This window comes from Eumetopias jubatus, unplaced genomic scaffold (assembly GCF_037043125.1).
Source record: "Eumetopias jubatus isolate StellerSeaLion01/CBP00866 unplaced genomic scaffold, mEumJub1_p1.0 scaffold_14, whole genome shotgun sequence".
Taxonomy (NCBI): Eukaryota; Metazoa; Chordata; class Mammalia; order Carnivora; family Otariidae; genus Eumetopias; species Eumetopias jubatus.
Genome location: NW_028274820.1, coordinates 80,812,335 through 80,829,751, shown reverse-complemented (window position 1 = coordinate 80,829,751; position 17,417 = coordinate 80,812,335). Strand labels below are relative to the sequence as shown.

The following is a 17,417-nucleotide window of genomic DNA, read 5'->3' as shown; positions in this document are numbered from 1 at the left end:
CCAAGCACTTCTTTACAGACTGAACAAAGGGAACAAAAATCATAACATACCCTCTTGCTTGTATGGGAAGTAGCAAAAATTATGCAGTTGCAGAATCAGGACAAAAGATAAGAGGTAAAACCAACTGCTAGACTTAATGATGAGAAGGTCCCACATCGTCTTTCTTAGCTGGGAGCCCGGGAAGGACGTGAACTGCTGCTTCTCCCCAAGGACCATCTGAAAGGATGGCACTTGCACACTCCCATGAACACTTTCCTGTCTTTTCACACAGGCGCTACCCTGACTGTCACTGCATTAACTTTGGATCATGGTTTATGCTTTCCTTCCCGGCTGCTATTATTATTCTATTATTGTCCTGGATCTGGCTTCAGTGGCTTTTCCTAGGATTCAAGTAAGTAAATATTGCATGTTAATCAGATAAATAAAAGTGTCTCAGTTCCCACTTCTCGGCTGCTCACCCAGGGGTCTTTCATCCATTTCATGCACATGGAGTTTTGGCACTTCTGTTCCTCAGAAAACTGCCACACATGAGCATGTATTTTAAGGATAAGCTAGAATATCATCTAAACAACGTTGGCTGTGAAGGAGAGTTTGTAAAAAGCAAATCCATCTCATTCTCCTTTGAGTCCTAAGCTAATAATTTATTAATCGGCCAGAAGGGCATAAGGAACTCATTATAAGAAGGACCCAGTCCAGCTTGTTAAAGTGGAATTTCAAGAGGTTTTGCCCCTCCTCTTGCTTGTATGTGGGGATTTCGTCTGATTATCTAGTTACTTTAAACTGTAACATGCAAGATTTCTGCTTCATCCTACCACCAAAATTGGTATGTCCTTGAAAAAAATCACATAAAGACCTGAGAGCGTGCCCTGTGGAAAGAATGTTAGATTAGGAATCAGAAGACCAGGGACAAAATGAGTGGTCTTTCTCAGTCTCAGTGTTTTCAACTGTAAAACGATGGAATTTAACTGGAAAGTCAGTCAGATCACTTACAATGCTGTAATTCTAGCACATATGGGTCCAAGGTGAAAAATGTCGAATATATGTATTCAAGGAGAATTTGCAAATTTTACCTTGGGTGGGACTGAAGCAGGTGCCTCATAAGTGCCTACGAGCTACGTAAATGACTTAAATGACAGCCAGCACTTAAAATTATGAAGGGCTCCACAGCAAAATCTAAAATGCCGCTTTATATATTCAACACATGTAACAGTACTCCACAAAGAAAGGGGAAATGACTAGAAATCAAACCCTGAGGATCTGTTCCTGAAAAAACAAAACAATTCAAATTCATCTTTATCGGCTTTTATTTAAATAATTTCAAGGACCTATGGAAAAAACAACATGTTATCTACTAAGCTAGTGAGACTGAAGTCAGCTATGTGTACTTCCTTGGAAAAGCAAAGCACTGGGATCAGGTGGTGTTCCATGCCCGGGCCCAGATTTTCCAAGCTGACTGGTATTCTTTCCTCTCTGTTCCTCTTCCTGGTTTTCCTCCAGAACCACCACAGTTTTATTAGTAGTGGGAAGATGGTACTGATAATTTTTTTAAAAAGATCTATTCGTCCAGACTGTGGGAGCAGCATGTGATGGTCCCCCTGCTGAAGCAAATGTGTGGAATGTCACTGACTTCAGCAGGTGGGCATCAGTGGGGAGAGGCCAGCTGCGTACTAAATGCCCCTTCCTGGAAATCCAAGCCTTTGGGGTCTATTCAGTTGCACAGGTAGCAATGCAAGGTGCAAAGGACAGGAATCCCAACTAAGGGAGGAAGCATCCGGTCACAGACCCATAGCGGTTTCCTTCTTTGTCACCATATATAATGACTTTATAAAAAATGTATGCAACCATTGCCATTATTTTGAAATGATCCACCATGTATAAAGGAGAAATTAAGAAAATAAAGGGCAGATGTAGTGAAAGGTGTTCTGTATGAGATCAGAAAAGCCTGCGAAGTGCATATGTTAGGTAAAGTCCATAAATCATGATCAGTGGCATATTTAAATAGTCCCGTTGCTGTCCGCTATCAGTTAGACATTACACAGCTTCATGCTCTGGCTAATTTTTCAGTGTCCATTTCAGTCAGTCAGGGTCTTCACCTCCAGAGGTTTTAGATCAACACACAGAAATTATCAGCCACTCCCCTGGCAGGCCGCCATACATTCTGATTAGTGTGTTGGCTGTTAACACAGTTAACTCACCCATTATAAATGACCCCAACATACTTGGGAAAAGAAGCTCATCTATCAGTGCCACTGAACTTATTTAAATGAAGAGGATGATGCATTGTCATATGCTTCATCAGTTCCTTTGTGAAGGCATTAACCTTCATTTATTTGTAGCAAAGCCAATATGGCTTTCAACCTAACTATTTATCATCCCCAACCAAAGGGACCAAGTACATGTGCAGTCTACGAGGTGGAAAACATTTTTTAAGGAGACTCACCTTTTTTTGTTTTTGTTTTTGTTTTTAGAAAGAGGGAAAGAACTGGGGGAAGTGCAGAGGGAGAGGGAGAGAATCTTCAGCAGGCTCCACAAGCAGCACAGAGCCCAATGCGGGGCACGATCTCCTAATCCTGAGATCATGACCCAAGAGTCAGATGCTTAACTGACTGAGCTATCAAGCACCCTGAGACTCACCTCTTTTTTTTTTTAATTCTACTTTTCTATTCCACAGTAGGATCTCAAAGTAGTCCATGGCTCAGTTTCTTATAATACTAGTATTTATATTGTGACAAGGGGTAAAATTTCAAGACTGGCACTAGTCAGTAATTTAGCTGAGATTATAAAAATTAAATATTACTTCATTGATCTTAAATATAACAACATCCATCTAATTATGTTCAGTGGTTGGGGTGTGCACAGGAAAATGATTTTGAATGTGTAGGATGGATGACTTAATTGAGAAAACTCTGTTCCTTCAAAGGCAACAATAGTTTAAACAAGTCTGAGTAGCAGAGCTACAGAAAAAATAAGTAAATAAAATGTCTTTGTGTGATAGCTACATTCACACCATCTTAGTCTTCCTATTTTCTCCCTCATATATATCCATGTTTAGCCCAGCGATTTTATAGGACAACATTATCCTGAACTCTTTCTTTTTCTAAAACTGCTTTTATTGAGGTATGATTGGCATACAAAAGCCATAGATATTTAACGTATACAACTTTATGTGTTTGGAGATACATATATGCCCATGAAGGAAGAGATCAGGGGAAGATGTGTGAAAAATACAGAACAAAAATAAGCCTTGAAAATTGAGCAAACCAGGCCAAACAGGAAGAAGGGGAGAGGACATTTGAAGGAGGAGATGAGGAGGTGTAGGCATTACACACAGATTTGTTATTGGCAGGGAGATTAGTATTTTATAAAGCTTTCACACAAATCTCTTCTATAAAGGGAGAATTCTTTGCTTAACAGGCTCCATTATTCTTTTCAGTTTTAAGGAGATGTTCACATGTGGCAAGACCAAAACAGCCAAACAAAAAGCCTGTGCTGAGGTGATTAAACAAGAATACCAAAAACTTGGGCCAATGAGGTAAGACACACACATGCACACAGGCATCCATGCAAACACACTCATCCTCACACACATACACACTGCTTATTCTGCAAGTACTTGTTTAAAGCTAAACATGCACTTAATTGTCTGTGGTGTATTTAGAACCCTTGATAAGAGCCTTGAACACGCTAACCATTGTAAATATAACTAATGTGACAAAATACATACTCTTGTCTAACTAAAATTTACCAGATAGAATGAAAAGAAGCCAAAGAGCCACAGAGGAGTCAAGTCCTTTTCTAACTCTGCAGATTCTCTCAAATTGTTGACACATAATCATCTGGTTTTTACAGTGTTTAGTGTTCTGCTAAAATTACTCTGCCTAGGGACGCCTGGGTGGCTCGGTTGGTTAAGCGGCTGCCTTCGGCCCGGGTCATGATCCCAGGGTCCTGGGATCGAGTCCCACATCGGGCTCCTTGCTCGGCAGGGAGCCTGCTTCTCCCTCTCTCTCCTTCTGCTTGTGCTCTCTCTGTCAAATAAATAAAATCTTTAAAAGAAAAAAAAAAAAGGACTCTGCCAATAGCTCAGGGAGTTTCTACAAATGTCCTGACTGAGAAGATAAACGAAAGGATTGGAATTTTCCCACAGGTATCAGGAAATTGTGACCTTGGTCCTCTTTGCTGTAATGGCTCTGCTGTGGTTTAGCCGAGATCCTGGGTTTATCTCTGGTTGGTCTGCGCTTTTTCCCAAGTAAGCATCCATGTTATGTCTGTCAACCCTTCCTGTTTTATTGTTTCTCTCCTCAGTGGTTCCTATAACTCTGAAAGATTGTATGGGACTCTTTTCCTTTCTTTCCATTGGAAAGATTGTTTAATTCTAATCTTTCCAGGAAAAAAAAATGGTAAGGAATGAAATCTAAGGTAAGACTGCAGATAAGATAATCATATACACTGTAACTAACAGTCAGGCTCTTTTGGACAAGGCCACGCCCATCCTTACAAAATTAGGAATGCAGTCAGAAAGCCATGTTCGCTGGTGCTTAGGAGTCTAGACTTTGGAGCCACACTGCTTGGCTTTCATTCCTTGCTTTTCCACTTTGGGCAAGTCACTTGCCAATCAGTTTCTTCATCTGCAAAATGAAGCCAATAATGGCACTTAACAATGGTGCTGCCCTTCTCCCTACATAAGTGCAATATACATGTTTATTATGTGAGGTAAATGCCACTCCATCCTTGTTAATAACCTCATATGAATTCACATGCTATGGTTTTTGCCACCTTATTTTTTGATTCAGTTCACTATCTTGTTTTTTTCTCTAATTATGTTCATTTTTATATGAGTTCACTATAAATCTATCCCTGCCCCTATTCTGTAGATAAGGAATTCCCGAGTAAGTAATAAGACTGACTCTACAAACTAATGTTAGCAGCTGGGTCGAGTTAATTTTATCTCACAGTGTCTTCTAGACCAGCAGTCATGCTGAGTCATATGAAGTGAGGGGGACGACGATAGCATGATTTTCTAAATTAAGGACCATCCTACATATCAATATAAATACTTTGGTTTTGAAATTTGTGTTGTTAATCCATCTTTCACTGATGTACTCTGGTTCCTAAATTGAGCAGATCTCTGATGATGACTTCCTGTCTCACATCCCACAGCAAGAATCCATGTTTGTGGGGACAGAAACCAAAATTGTTTGGGTTAAAAGTATTCTGCCCACATGGAATAAAGAATTCCCTCTCTTCTTGAATCAGGGCCTTCTGGCTATATAGGCATTGTCAACATTTTTTGAAGGTGCAAAGTCTGTGTGCAAATTTCTGGTGAACATACAAGTGCACCAATTCGACGTGGTAGCATGTTTCTTTTGTTGTTGTTGTTGTATTTTATTTTTTTTTCTATTTCTTTGTATTTTTAAAATTTTATTGTTATGTTAATCACCATACATTACATCATTAGTTTTGGATGTAGTGTTCCATGATTCACTGTTTATGTATAACACCCAGAGCTCCATGCAGAGCGTGCCCTCTTTAATACCCATCACCAGGCTAACCCATCCCCCCACTCCCCTCCCCTCTAGAACCCTCAGTTTGTTTTTCAGAGTCCATCGTCTCTCATGGTTTATCTCCCCCTCCGATTTCCCCCCCTTCATTCTTCCCCTCCTGCTATCTTCTTCTTTTTTTTTTTTTTTTAACATATATTGTATTATTTGTTTCCGAGGTACAGGTCTGTGATTCAACAGTCTTACACAATTCACAGCACTCACCATAGCACATACCCTCCCCAATGTCTATCAGAGAAAGACATGTATCGTGTGGTAGCATGTTTTAAAGGATCAGCTTCAGCTGATAAACTTTTTGCTTAGAACTAAGGCTTTCCACTTTGAAAAGTCTAAACAAAAGGCAGCATCCAATTATTCAAAGCAAGCTATTCATAGAAAGCTATCATTTAACAGTTTGAGTATTACTTTTTAGTTTTGTAATAGGTCCTAAACCAACATAAAGTAATTATTTTCCTTTTTATTTTTATTTTATTTATTTATTTTTTTTACCCCACTCCTATTACCTTAGGTAGGGAGAGCCTTCTCTAAACATCAGTGTTAAAAATCAAATGAAATCAGACAGTAGCTAATAAAAAACAGGAAGAAATCCCAGTAGGAAATTCAATATAATCAGTTTCTAATTTCTGTTCCTTACAGAAGGAAAGTGTAATATAGGAGATATTTTGTTCGCAGCAGAACAGAGTGTATTTGATATAGGCAGGTGCTCATGTTACCTAGAATTCTGAGAGAAAACAATGGGAACAGGAACAAAGGTTTGAGAGAAGAAGGGATTTGAGGATACAAATCTGATCAACTTTGATTCATAAGTTGCCAAAGCAAATAAAATTTGTGTAAGCTTAATATTTTGTAATAGTGAGACAATCTTTGTTCATAATAAACTGAAAATAAAATGAAAATAAACTAATAATAAAATAATTATAGTTTTAAAAGTCTTTGGAACAAAATTACTTCAGTATTTATGGCTTGATTTTATTTAAAGTATATTCTGTAGAATATATGTGTAATATAGAGATTTTAAGCATTTGGAATTTCCAAAGCTAGAATGATATATCAAGGTTTATAGCTACCACCTAATGTATTCATTCCATCTGTTTGAACCTGGGCTGAATTCAATGTGTCTTTTCATAAAACAAAATCAGTTTACGTGATCCCTGACCTAATTTGGCAAAAATACCATAAAAAATTACAACTCAAATAAGAGCAATAAGGAACAATTAAATAATAAATATTGGTTAAGTTTGTTGAATAAATTACACCAAGATAGCTTTTCACTCAGCAAAGAAATAAATAAAATCTATATTTAAGGAAAAGAGACTTCTTTATAAAGTTGTCAGAGTGAATAAAATAACGCATTTTCTTGATTATTTAGACTGCTCAAGTAAATCACAGAAATAGAGAGCTTCTATAGTAGGTACACGTTACTTAGTTACAAGGGAGCAAAATAATTCTAAGGTGTACACATGTCTTCTCAGACTCCAAGGATTCACTAGTTAATATTGCTGAATCTTAAAACTGAGTTCTAATAATTTATGTCTGTTTCATTCATATCTGGTTTCCAGGTGCTTCTTAACTGTTGAGGCTTCTGGGAGCCTATCTTTCTTGCTGAAATGGCGTGGTGATTCTAAGACTGCATCTGTTCCTGAGTCACTCTTAATTTGTACAGTGATCATTTATGAGCATCTCATAAACCATTCTAATAATTAATATTCTTGATTGAGTTTCATAGGGTGCAAAGCATTAAATGGGTTGATTTCATTTATATGATATGGTCAGGGCCTATAATCACAGTAGCAGGTGTTAAATCTTAGAAAAACAGATCAGTTTCTTTTCATAATTTACAGAAGGGTTTTGGAGGATGCCAGAAACACCCTTTCCTTGCCACAATCCAATAGGAGGATGTTATACAACAATTATACAGGGCTTTGTCTAGTCTAGCAATTGTTTTTGCCTCAATTCTCTGCCAGTGTAATTAAAGGAAGTAATTCAAAGAAAAAACTGTTTACCAAATCCTTAAGCTTTACCTAAAAAGGAATTTGCCATGTTGGGCTAGTGTGTCAGTATGTGTATTCATGGTTTTGAAAATAAGGAGACATATATGAAAACAATGGGCACATGGTCTGAAATTTTGGGCTCGGTTGGAAATTTGGTCGGAAATCCATAGATTTTAGACCAGATTATCCAGAAAAATTAATCTGTACCATCACTACTACTTGTATGCCAATAGCATAGTCAACTTCTGTTCAGTTCGTACAAATTCTTAATGCCAGTTTTTAATGTGCCCATCTGTCCTTTTCCAGGTACCCCGGTTTTGCTACAGATTCAACTGTTGCCTTACTTATAGGAATTCTATTCTTTCTTATCCCAGCTAAGAGATTGACTAAAACTACACCTACAGGAGAAATTGGTTGAGTATTATTTATAATTCTGAATGAATTCATTTCAACAGAAGAGCAAAAATTACAAAATTCCATTGGTTTCAGTTAGCACTTAGAAGGAATGGACATGCCCACATAGCCCCTGGCCTTGCATGCCCTGTGTGCACACCGCAATCCTTATTCAACCAGCACATGTCCTCCCCCTACAAGAAGGATCATCTTACTTGGCAGAAGTAAGAAGTAGATTTCCTTATGCACCATGGTTAGGACTCCACTTCGAGTGACACTATATATGGTCCACAATAAACCCACTTCCCCTGCCACAATCAGGATTAACCTTACTATTGGCAAACATAGGAACAAGAACTTGGAAGTCACACTTCATGATGAGCCCTTGGTAATAAATGCTGAGGATCTAAAAAGGTGAGGAGTTTCAAGGGAAAGGGCATTTACAGCCTCATAGTAATGCTGGAGAGAATGCAAATCAAGCCCACACTTAGCCAGAACCTAGTGTCGCAAATGAAAGACGAGGCATTCAGTGGGAGCATTCATTGTCTTTATAATACATGGACAAAAAAGTATATTTATGTGAACATACCCTCCTTCTCCTAACACACACATACTTTTAAAACATAGGATTCATCCATATCTGTGTTTTATACTAATGCAGCATGTTTTGGGTAGTCAGATTCCTATGTTGTTATTGTGGGACAAATAGTTTAAAATTGTTTGGAAATAGTCTAGTAGAGTTGTGGGGGTTTTTATTGTTGAGTTTTCTTTTATTTCTCTCTTTTCCTTCTTTTTTTACTGGAAGGAACAGGGATTCATGCAACTGGGTTGGCCCACCTGACTGCATGTGTTCAAATTGATAGACGACTAATGAGTCAGATGTCTAGGACATGATATATGTAAATAGCATAGCATTGATATAAGTGCCTTTTTGTTCATTACTTGAAACTAGAACACCTCAAAGTGTGTTATAAGGAGATATTAAAGTACCGGGTAATAATTTCTATGAGACCCTGAGGACACTGACCATTGCAGTCAAAGTCTTAAGGCCTGTCAGTGGCAAATGTTGAAGAACCAATGCTTGGCTTAACTTCCCTGGCTCCCACATCTGAATCCCCCTCTCAGGAAGAGCCTTGTTTCTGTTGGGGAGAAAGAATTTTCTTTGCCCTTCAAGATCCTTCTTGCTGGACTGAGAATCAAGTTGACATGAGGCAGATTAATGATAGAAGGTCAAATTTAATAGTGTATATACAGGGAATCCACACAGACAAGGAAGTTCCAAAGACAGTAACATGACACTTATATGAGCTAAGAAGAGGGGTAAGGGTCTGAGGATACAAAGAGGAGAAAGACCATTAGCAGAAAGGTAAAAGGAAATGTTTGGAAAACAAAGGGTGCCTTATTCTGCAGATAAGTCTCTTAGGTAAAGAGGAATCTTTATTAATCTGTCTCTCTTCCTGGTACAAGCAGGTAGTTGAGGGGAGGAGAAGAGCTTTTTCTGAATCTGCTGCGTTTTGATTGCTTTTAACTCAAAATAATGTTCATGCCAAAGTGGCCCACCTTGGGGCAGCCTGCAATTGGACCCCATACCCTACCCACCATTCTTTCTCTTCTCATTCTTCAACTCCTGTTCTCCCTGATAAACTCATTCACACTAGGTTTAAAAATGACAAATAAGACATCATATGTTAAATTTTATGTGAGAGGTACATTTCAGAGATGTTTGCATCTTTACAGGGTATATGCTTTAATTCAAGCAAGAAATAGCAAAATTTCCATCAGTGGTGATCGTAGGTTTGGTTTAGGTTTGGGGGAAGGAAATAGGAAGGAGTCTTAATGGTAACCCTAAAATCTTACCATGTAGAAGGCTGCTTGTTACACACAAATGTTAAATGGGAATAATATATTCATGGATGACCTTTTTTGTCAATAAATCAAATGAGCCATTATGACCCAAATATCAAGAGAAATCTTTATGATAATTGCTTTATAGGAATTGTAAGAGTCTTACGAATGATACTTAAATTATTTAATCTGGAATTTGAATTTAAACTGAAATCCTGATGAATCTATTATGGCCCTCCTCATGATTTGAAAAAACAATATTCAAGTAAATGTTAGTGAATAAAGTTATATTACACGGATGATATTAGAACCAATAGCATATTACAGACATTTTGCATAGCAGAGAAGAGTACAGTCCAATGCACTGTGTTGCTCATAGTAGAAAAAGATGTTAGTTGAATGAGTGAATGAATGAATGGAGGAATGAATGAAAGGCATTATAAATGACAATGTTATAATCTATCAAAATTTACTCTGTAATATGATCCAATGGATTTTTCCAAGTTATGGCATTTTTAAAAATTTTTTTGTAATGCGGTGTTCCACCTCAGCCAGGTAGAAATTACTCAAAGTTCAAATCAAGTTCCCTATCCAAAAACAATATAGGAATATTAAAAACTTCTTGTGAGATGGTGATTTAGGATAATAGAAAAAAATGTCATATTGTCATATGTTAAGCAATGTGTAACTATAGGACTTGTGTTTTTGCAGTTGCTTTTGATTATTCTCCACTGATTACTTGGAAAGAATTCCAGTCATTCATGCCCTGGGATATAGCCATTCTTGTTGGTGGAGGGTTTGCCTTGGCAGATGGCTGTGAGGTAATACTCTGTGCCTAAGATATTTAACAATTAACTTAGACTTTTCAAAAGAAGAACAGGAGATATTCAAGCTTTGGCATATTCAACTTTATTCTATCATTTAATGATGCAGAATTCAATAGCCATGCAGTAAGTATACCACACAGATGAAGTGGGTTTAATAATTTTTACAGGCTGCAGGTATAAAACATCATTTTTTTATGATGTCCTAATATGTGAAAAGGAATAAAGCAAAGAAGATTAGAATTCTCTCACATTTTTTTTTTTTAAGAGAGAGAGAAAGCAAGGGCGGGTGGACAGGGAGGAGCAGAGGGGGAGAGAGAGAGATTCTCAAGCAGACTCCATTGCTGAGTGCAGAGCCTGACCCTGAGATCATGACCTGAGCTGAGATCAAGAGTCGGACCCTTAACTGACTGAGCCACCCAGGCACCTCAAAGATTAGAATTCTTAATCCGTAAAATAGTATTAGAAAATTAGCTAGTAAGAAAAAAAATAAAATCATGTACAATGACTCCTACCAAAACATTTTCTTTATAACTTTACCTTATTTCATGATGAATTTGAGTAGCTCACAGACTTCCCTTCAATATATCATAGTCCTAAGGCTGTCAAAGAAGGAGAATGAGAAATAATAGTACTTCATTACATCATTTATTTATTACATTATTTATTACCTATCAAGTACATTAAAGGTACTTTGTACATGTCTATTGAATGAAGTCCAGAGAGAATTTTACATAACCATGGCTAATATTGTATTATGTCCAATTTTAGGGAGAAATAAAGCCACCATGAGGAATAACGTTGCTATTTCTTTGGCCTATCATCTATCCAGTTTATATAAAGTACAAGTTTGGGGAGGCCTTTGTTACTTGAAAGTCACTGTAGGACTCCTAGAAGAAAAGTATCTTCTCAAAAAGTCCATGAAAAATTTTTACTCTTTGACTCATTAAAAACCTCTCACTTCTGGGGGCGCCTGGGTGGCTCAGTCATTAAGCGTCTGCCTTCGGCTCAGGTCATGATCCCAGGGTCCTGGGATCGAGCCCTGCATCGGCCTCCCTGCTCAGCAGGAAGCCTGCTTCTCCCTCTCCCACTCCCCCTGCTTGTGTTCCTGCTGTCGCTATCTCTCTCTCTCTCTCTGTCAAATAAATAAATAAAATCTAAACAACAACAAAAAAAACACAAAAACTCTCATTTCTGGATTTCATAGCCTTCTGTGAAACACAAAGCTCACAGCTGTTCCATTTCCTTATTCAGTCATCAAAGTAGAAAGGATGGTGAGAGAGATATGTGTGTCCAGCCTTTTAGTTTCTGGAAAGTTAAATTTTTATTCTTCTCAAGACAAATAACTATCTGCTATCTTCTTAATAGCCTATAGGGAGACTTTTTTGCTTCTGACTTCATTGTCATTTTTTCTGTATGGTATTTGGACACTGAGCTCTCAGCAATATGATTTAGTAATGGATGAAAATCCTAGAAATTGTCTCAATTCTGAGTGGCACTTACAATGTTGTTTTACGTCTAGATTTGGCTTGCCTCATAGACCACTCAAATTAAAATGATAGAAATATAAAGCAAATACACTTTTCTACTGTTTCAGCAAGAATGAGATCTGGTTTCTGAGAAATCAATAACTTCCATTCTTTTGACTGATAATTTGAATTATGAGGGAATCAGAATCAGCAATTCTGACATTGATATGAATTCTGTTCATCTCTGCTTCCCAGAATATCTGTCTGAATTGGACCCTAGATACTCAAAGGAATTTTAAAAGCATTACCCAGACCCTAGAATTGCAAAATTTAAGAAAATGAAAAGGCACAGACTTCCTCTGATACACTAGGCTCTCTCACTGGCAGAATTAGGGAAACCATGGAGGGAGATCTATGAAATTCCTAGTATATAGAATTAAATTTCTATGGGACATCTAGAATAACCCTACCCCTGAGTGGGTATACTGAAGCCATGAGCTTCAAAAATACGGCTGTGGACAAATATGCCTTTAGAAACTGATTTCACAAAGATTTTGAAGACATTTACTCTTTTAAAATTTTGTTCCAAACTGTAATTAGCTTGGCAAATGGCCAGAACTAGATAACCCTTCTGGGTGGGAGCTGTGAGATAGCAGCTAGCTCCTAAAGCATTCACCTTTTTGTAGTTCCCTGTCTCTTAAATGCCCCTTAACATTGTTTTAACATAAGCACAGTACACTAAGTGACTGAGGTATGAGTAATATTTATGTACTCATAATGGCAAACTTTAAACATTGATTTAATAAAAAATGTTAATATACGAGTAAAAGAAATAGAGGGACAGGAAATATATATATGGTGCATGGTGTAAGAAAGCTAAATCCTTATGTAACATATTAGAAAACCAGTAAATAATGTCTAAATTTGAAAATTAGGAAAAAGCATAATTTAAAAAGTAGCTATAAATAGCTAATATGGGTTGAAAATTGTCTCTGAGGAACACAACTTAGGAGAGGAGAGAGGTAGACCAGAGGGCTGCCATTTTCCTAAAGCCCTATAGTCCCACATGACTTGTTAAAATAGCCACATGTATTATTTTTTAAAAGATTTATTTATTTATTTATTTATTTATTTATTTATTTATTTATTAGAGAGCGAGAGAGCATGGACGAGAGAGAGTGATTGAGAGTACAAGTAGAGGGAGCTGCAGGCAGAGGGAGAAGCAGGCTCCCTGCTGAGCAAGAAGCCCGATATGGGACTCGATCCCAGGGCCCTGGGATCATGACCTGAGCTGAAGGCAGCCGCTTAACCGACTGAGCCACCCAGGCGTCCCTAAAATATCCACATATATTAATTAGATAAAATTAAAATTTAATTGAAAAAATGTGAGAAGACAATTCAAATTTCCTAAAGCATGTCAATAGTGTTAAAATAAGAATAATTGAGAGTTCCTCCATGTCAAAGCCACCTAGATCTTCCAAACCATGGAAAAATATGAAAGATTAAACTTATGTTTCAGAAACTGAGTTCTTAGAGCAAGTGATACATTTTATACATTTAAATTGTGTCTGATTAAAATGAATTGTTAATGAATAACATTGCAATTTTGTTTTTTTTAGGAGTCAGGACTATCTAAGTGGATAGGAAATAAATTATCTCCTCTAGGTTCATTACCAGTATGGCTAATCATTCTGATATCTTCTTTGCTCGTCACATCTTTAACAGAGGTAGCCAGCAATCCAGCTACCATTACCCTCCTTCTCCCTATATTATCTCCACTGGTAAGTATCTCATTCAGCTGCTGTTATACTAATCAAAAGAGTAGTGTTCTACTATGCTTGTTCTCATATTGTGGTATAGAATCATTTTTGACACGAATGGTTTCCTGTAAGTAACTTATAGAGTGGTCTTTATTTGCATTAATAAACTTTTAGGAGACCTCAACTCAGGAGAACTCTTTTCTTCCACATTGAAGCAGCAGGATCTTAAGAGAAGCACTTACCTTCTCTCTGCCGGGATATTTCATTTGCAGATAACTGGGAGGGTCGGCCTAGATCCTTCCTAGCTGTAAGACTTTGGGAGTCCATGTTTGCTGGCAACGTTAGTATTTAGATCTCTAACACTGACACTTCTCCCTCCAGATTATTCCTCAATTTCTGAGAAGTGGTTCATATAAGTGATTTGCAAGTGAATGAAAAGCTAGGCTTACACTTCAGGCTTTAAGCTTAAATATCTTAGACACAGTTCTCTATGGCCCAGGGAATAATTTTAAAAGATAAGTAAAAAACAGATTTGCAAGGAGAGAGAGGAAAAGACAATCTTCCTTTTTCCTCCCCACGTAGCTAGCAATTACAAGAAATAGCTTTAAGTAAAATGTTTTTCTTATTGGGACAGCTCAGTGTGGTGAGAGGGTAGCACATTAAATTAAGAAGGACTGCCCTTCTGGAATTGTTCCTCTACCAGCTCAAGGGGCATATGTTGGCATTCTTAGGCTGCTGCTTCAAGTTAGAGAAGAAATGTAGGCAGTTTATATTGGTAAAATATCATTTTGGTTTTTCTGTTTTTCACTTCTCAACACGGCACAGTTAGAAAATTATGTGATGAATTAAGAATAGTAGTAACTGTCCTTCTGTGATGATCCCTAAGCAAATTTTATTTTCTTTATTTATTTTTAAAGATTTTATTTATTTATTTGACAGAGGGAGACACAGCGAGAGAGGGAACACAAGCAGGGGGAGCGGGAGCGGGAGAGGGAGAAGCAGGCTTCCCGCGGAGCAGGGAGCCCGTTGTGGGGCTCCATCCCAGGACCTCAGGATCACGACCTGAGCCGAAGGAAGATGCTTAACTGACTCAGCCACCCAGGCGCCCCCCTCAGCAAATTTTAAATTATATATGGCACAAAGGCAGTAAAGTTAATGGAATAGTGAGATGCTTTGGAGCCAGAGGAACCTGCGACCCTTCATAAGCTCTCCTGCTTGCCAGCTTTGTTTTGGACAAGTTACTTTAGCCTTTCTGGGCCTTAGTTTCTTCTTCTGTTATTTGGGGCTATAGTAGCCATCTCATGAGTCATTGGGAAAATTCAGTTATTTTACATAAATGCACACACACAGAACACTTAGCGCTAGATAAATAATAAATTGTTTCTGTTTTTATTTAGTTCCTAGAATAAATGATACTTTATTTTCTAAATGAACCGAGCTCTAATACTTAAATGAGCACCAATAACCATATAAAAAACAAGAAGAGAGATTTCTGAAAAATACTCTTTAAGTTATAACTGCATTTATGTGTATAATATTATATTTAGATTTTTACCTGCTTCCGGGAAAGCTTATCATAGTGATTTTGTTCATTTTGATCCTTGGTGCCTACCTTAAAATTTTACATAGACTCCTTTTTATCTTTTCCAACAGGCCGAAGCCATTCAAGTGAACCCTCTTTATATTTTGATACCTTCTACTCTGTGTACTTCATTTGCATTCCTCCTACCAGTAGCAAATCCGCCCAATGCTATTGTTTTTTCGTATGGCCATCTAAAAGTTATTGACATGGTGAGTGAGCTGAAAGAAAGCAATCAGATCCAATAGACATTTTTGTGTGTGATGTCTTGGGTTATCACTCCTTTTACACACTAATCAGCTGCCAGGAAAAGCATGGCTTGAGTTCTGCTTCTGAAGGTGAGTACATGATTGGTCACAGAATTATTTTTAAGAATGATAACCAGAAGCAAACCTGCCATTAGAATTTACAGTCACAAATACAGAAATACTGAATGCATCAGTAATGTCCTAGAAAAATGAAAAGAGTGGTAGTCAAGGACTAGCTTGAGAATACTCTAGTCTTCCCTCAGTCTTGATTACCAACGTCCAAACCGAACAAGAATATAACAAAAGTAAATTCAGTGAGCTTACTATGCAAATGCAGTTCCAAAGTAAGTCCCAGTTCCCTCCTTCCACACATAGTGCTGTCCCTACCACCCTGCAATGTAAAAACTCTGGGAAGGTCTCTATGCAGAAGTCACATAATATCCTTTTGGAAAAGAAAATCTGCATAATACAATATAACCATTGTCCAGTGTATGTGAATTAAAAAAAAATAAAAACAGGATTCTGGAATAAATGAGTGGCTTGCATGAATAGTAAATGGGCCTCTGTAATAATCATTGCTAGGTATCCCCTTTTCTTTTGGGGCTCCATGTTTTAATACAGAGAACTCAGAGATAAGCAAGCTTTCTCTGTAAAAAGATAGTAAATATTTGACACTGTCTGGGCCATATGCTCTCTATCACAACTACTCAGTTCTGCCATTGTATCATGAATGCAGCCAACACCAATATGGAACCACCGTGGGTGTGGTCGCAGAAAACTTAATTTACCAAAACAGGTCATGAACAGTAGTTTGCCAACCTCTGTTTTAATGGATAGAAAGCAACTTTGAAATTTTTAGTGGATACCAGGATGATGATATAAGAGCCAGAAAAATGAGAACTCTAAGGAAGATGAATAGAAGTGGCATTTTATTAAATCTCAATAAGAGAATACTGAAGGCTAAGCTAATAATGGTATTGAGTGAATATGAAGGATCCAGTTATCATATAGTGACCTGAACCTTATCCACTGAAATATAAGACCTCAAAACTCATATTCTGATTTAACATGAAATGGCAAATTTTTAAAAGGATTTTTTTTAATCAGAAGAGGAACCCCATAGAATCTCCAACTAAATCTCATTTAGTTGGGGACAGATTCTCTTTTGACATGCATGGAAGAACTCACTGTTTTATGACATGACAACAGTTTATACTAATCATTTATGATGCATGTAAATCTGACATATACTTTCTGCTATAGTATTCTGATTCTGCTATAGGTTTTGTCTTCAGAAAACTGACATTTATGCTCTTTCCTATTCAAGGTTAAAGCTGGACTTGGCGTTAATATTGTGGGTGTTGCTGTGGTGATGCTGGGCATGTCCACGTGGATTGGGGCTATGTTTGACCTCTCTACTTACCCTTCTTGGGCTCCTCCAATTAGTAATGAGACCATGCCATGACAAGCATGAATGTTATGACTATCCTGTGGTGAGTTTTGAGAACCATTGAGAATTCACTGCAGATTTGGCATTGGAAAATTGATGACACATTTAAATCAGTCCTGATCTCACTACTGTGGTTCTAGTAAACATCCAAAACCTGCTGTCATAACCCAGAGTTCACAATTCCTTTGAGATGCAACCAAAGAGCATCTACGTGCCTTTATCAAGAAACGCACAGCTGAGATTTTGCTCATGAACCGTATGCATCCTGCTTCAACATAAGAGTAATTTATAACATGACCT

At 37.5% G+C, this 17,417-nt stretch overlaps 1 protein-coding gene across 1 annotated transcript in view; it reads left to right on the top strand.

Annotated features, from left to right (window-relative positions):
* SLC13A1 (solute carrier family 13 member 1) overlaps window positions 1-17,132 on the top strand; it is an 81,590-nt gene extending 64,458 nt beyond the window's left edge. The window contains exons 8-15 of the mRNA XM_088018463.1: window positions 272-391; window positions 3,434-3,532; window positions 4,145-4,246; window positions 7,856-7,962; window positions 10,499-10,608; window positions 13,700-13,861; window positions 15,494-15,631; window positions 16,995-17,132. Of these exons, the coding sequence (XP_087874589.1) occupies window positions 272-391; window positions 3,434-3,532; window positions 4,145-4,246; window positions 7,856-7,962; window positions 10,499-10,608; window positions 13,700-13,861; window positions 15,494-15,631; window positions 16,995-17,132 (976 nt within the window). The remainder of the gene's footprint in view (window positions 1-271; window positions 392-3,433; window positions 3,533-4,144; window positions 4,247-7,855; window positions 7,963-10,498; window positions 10,609-13,699; window positions 13,862-15,493; window positions 15,632-16,994) is intronic.
* Window positions 17,133-17,417: the final 285 nt, after the last annotated feature.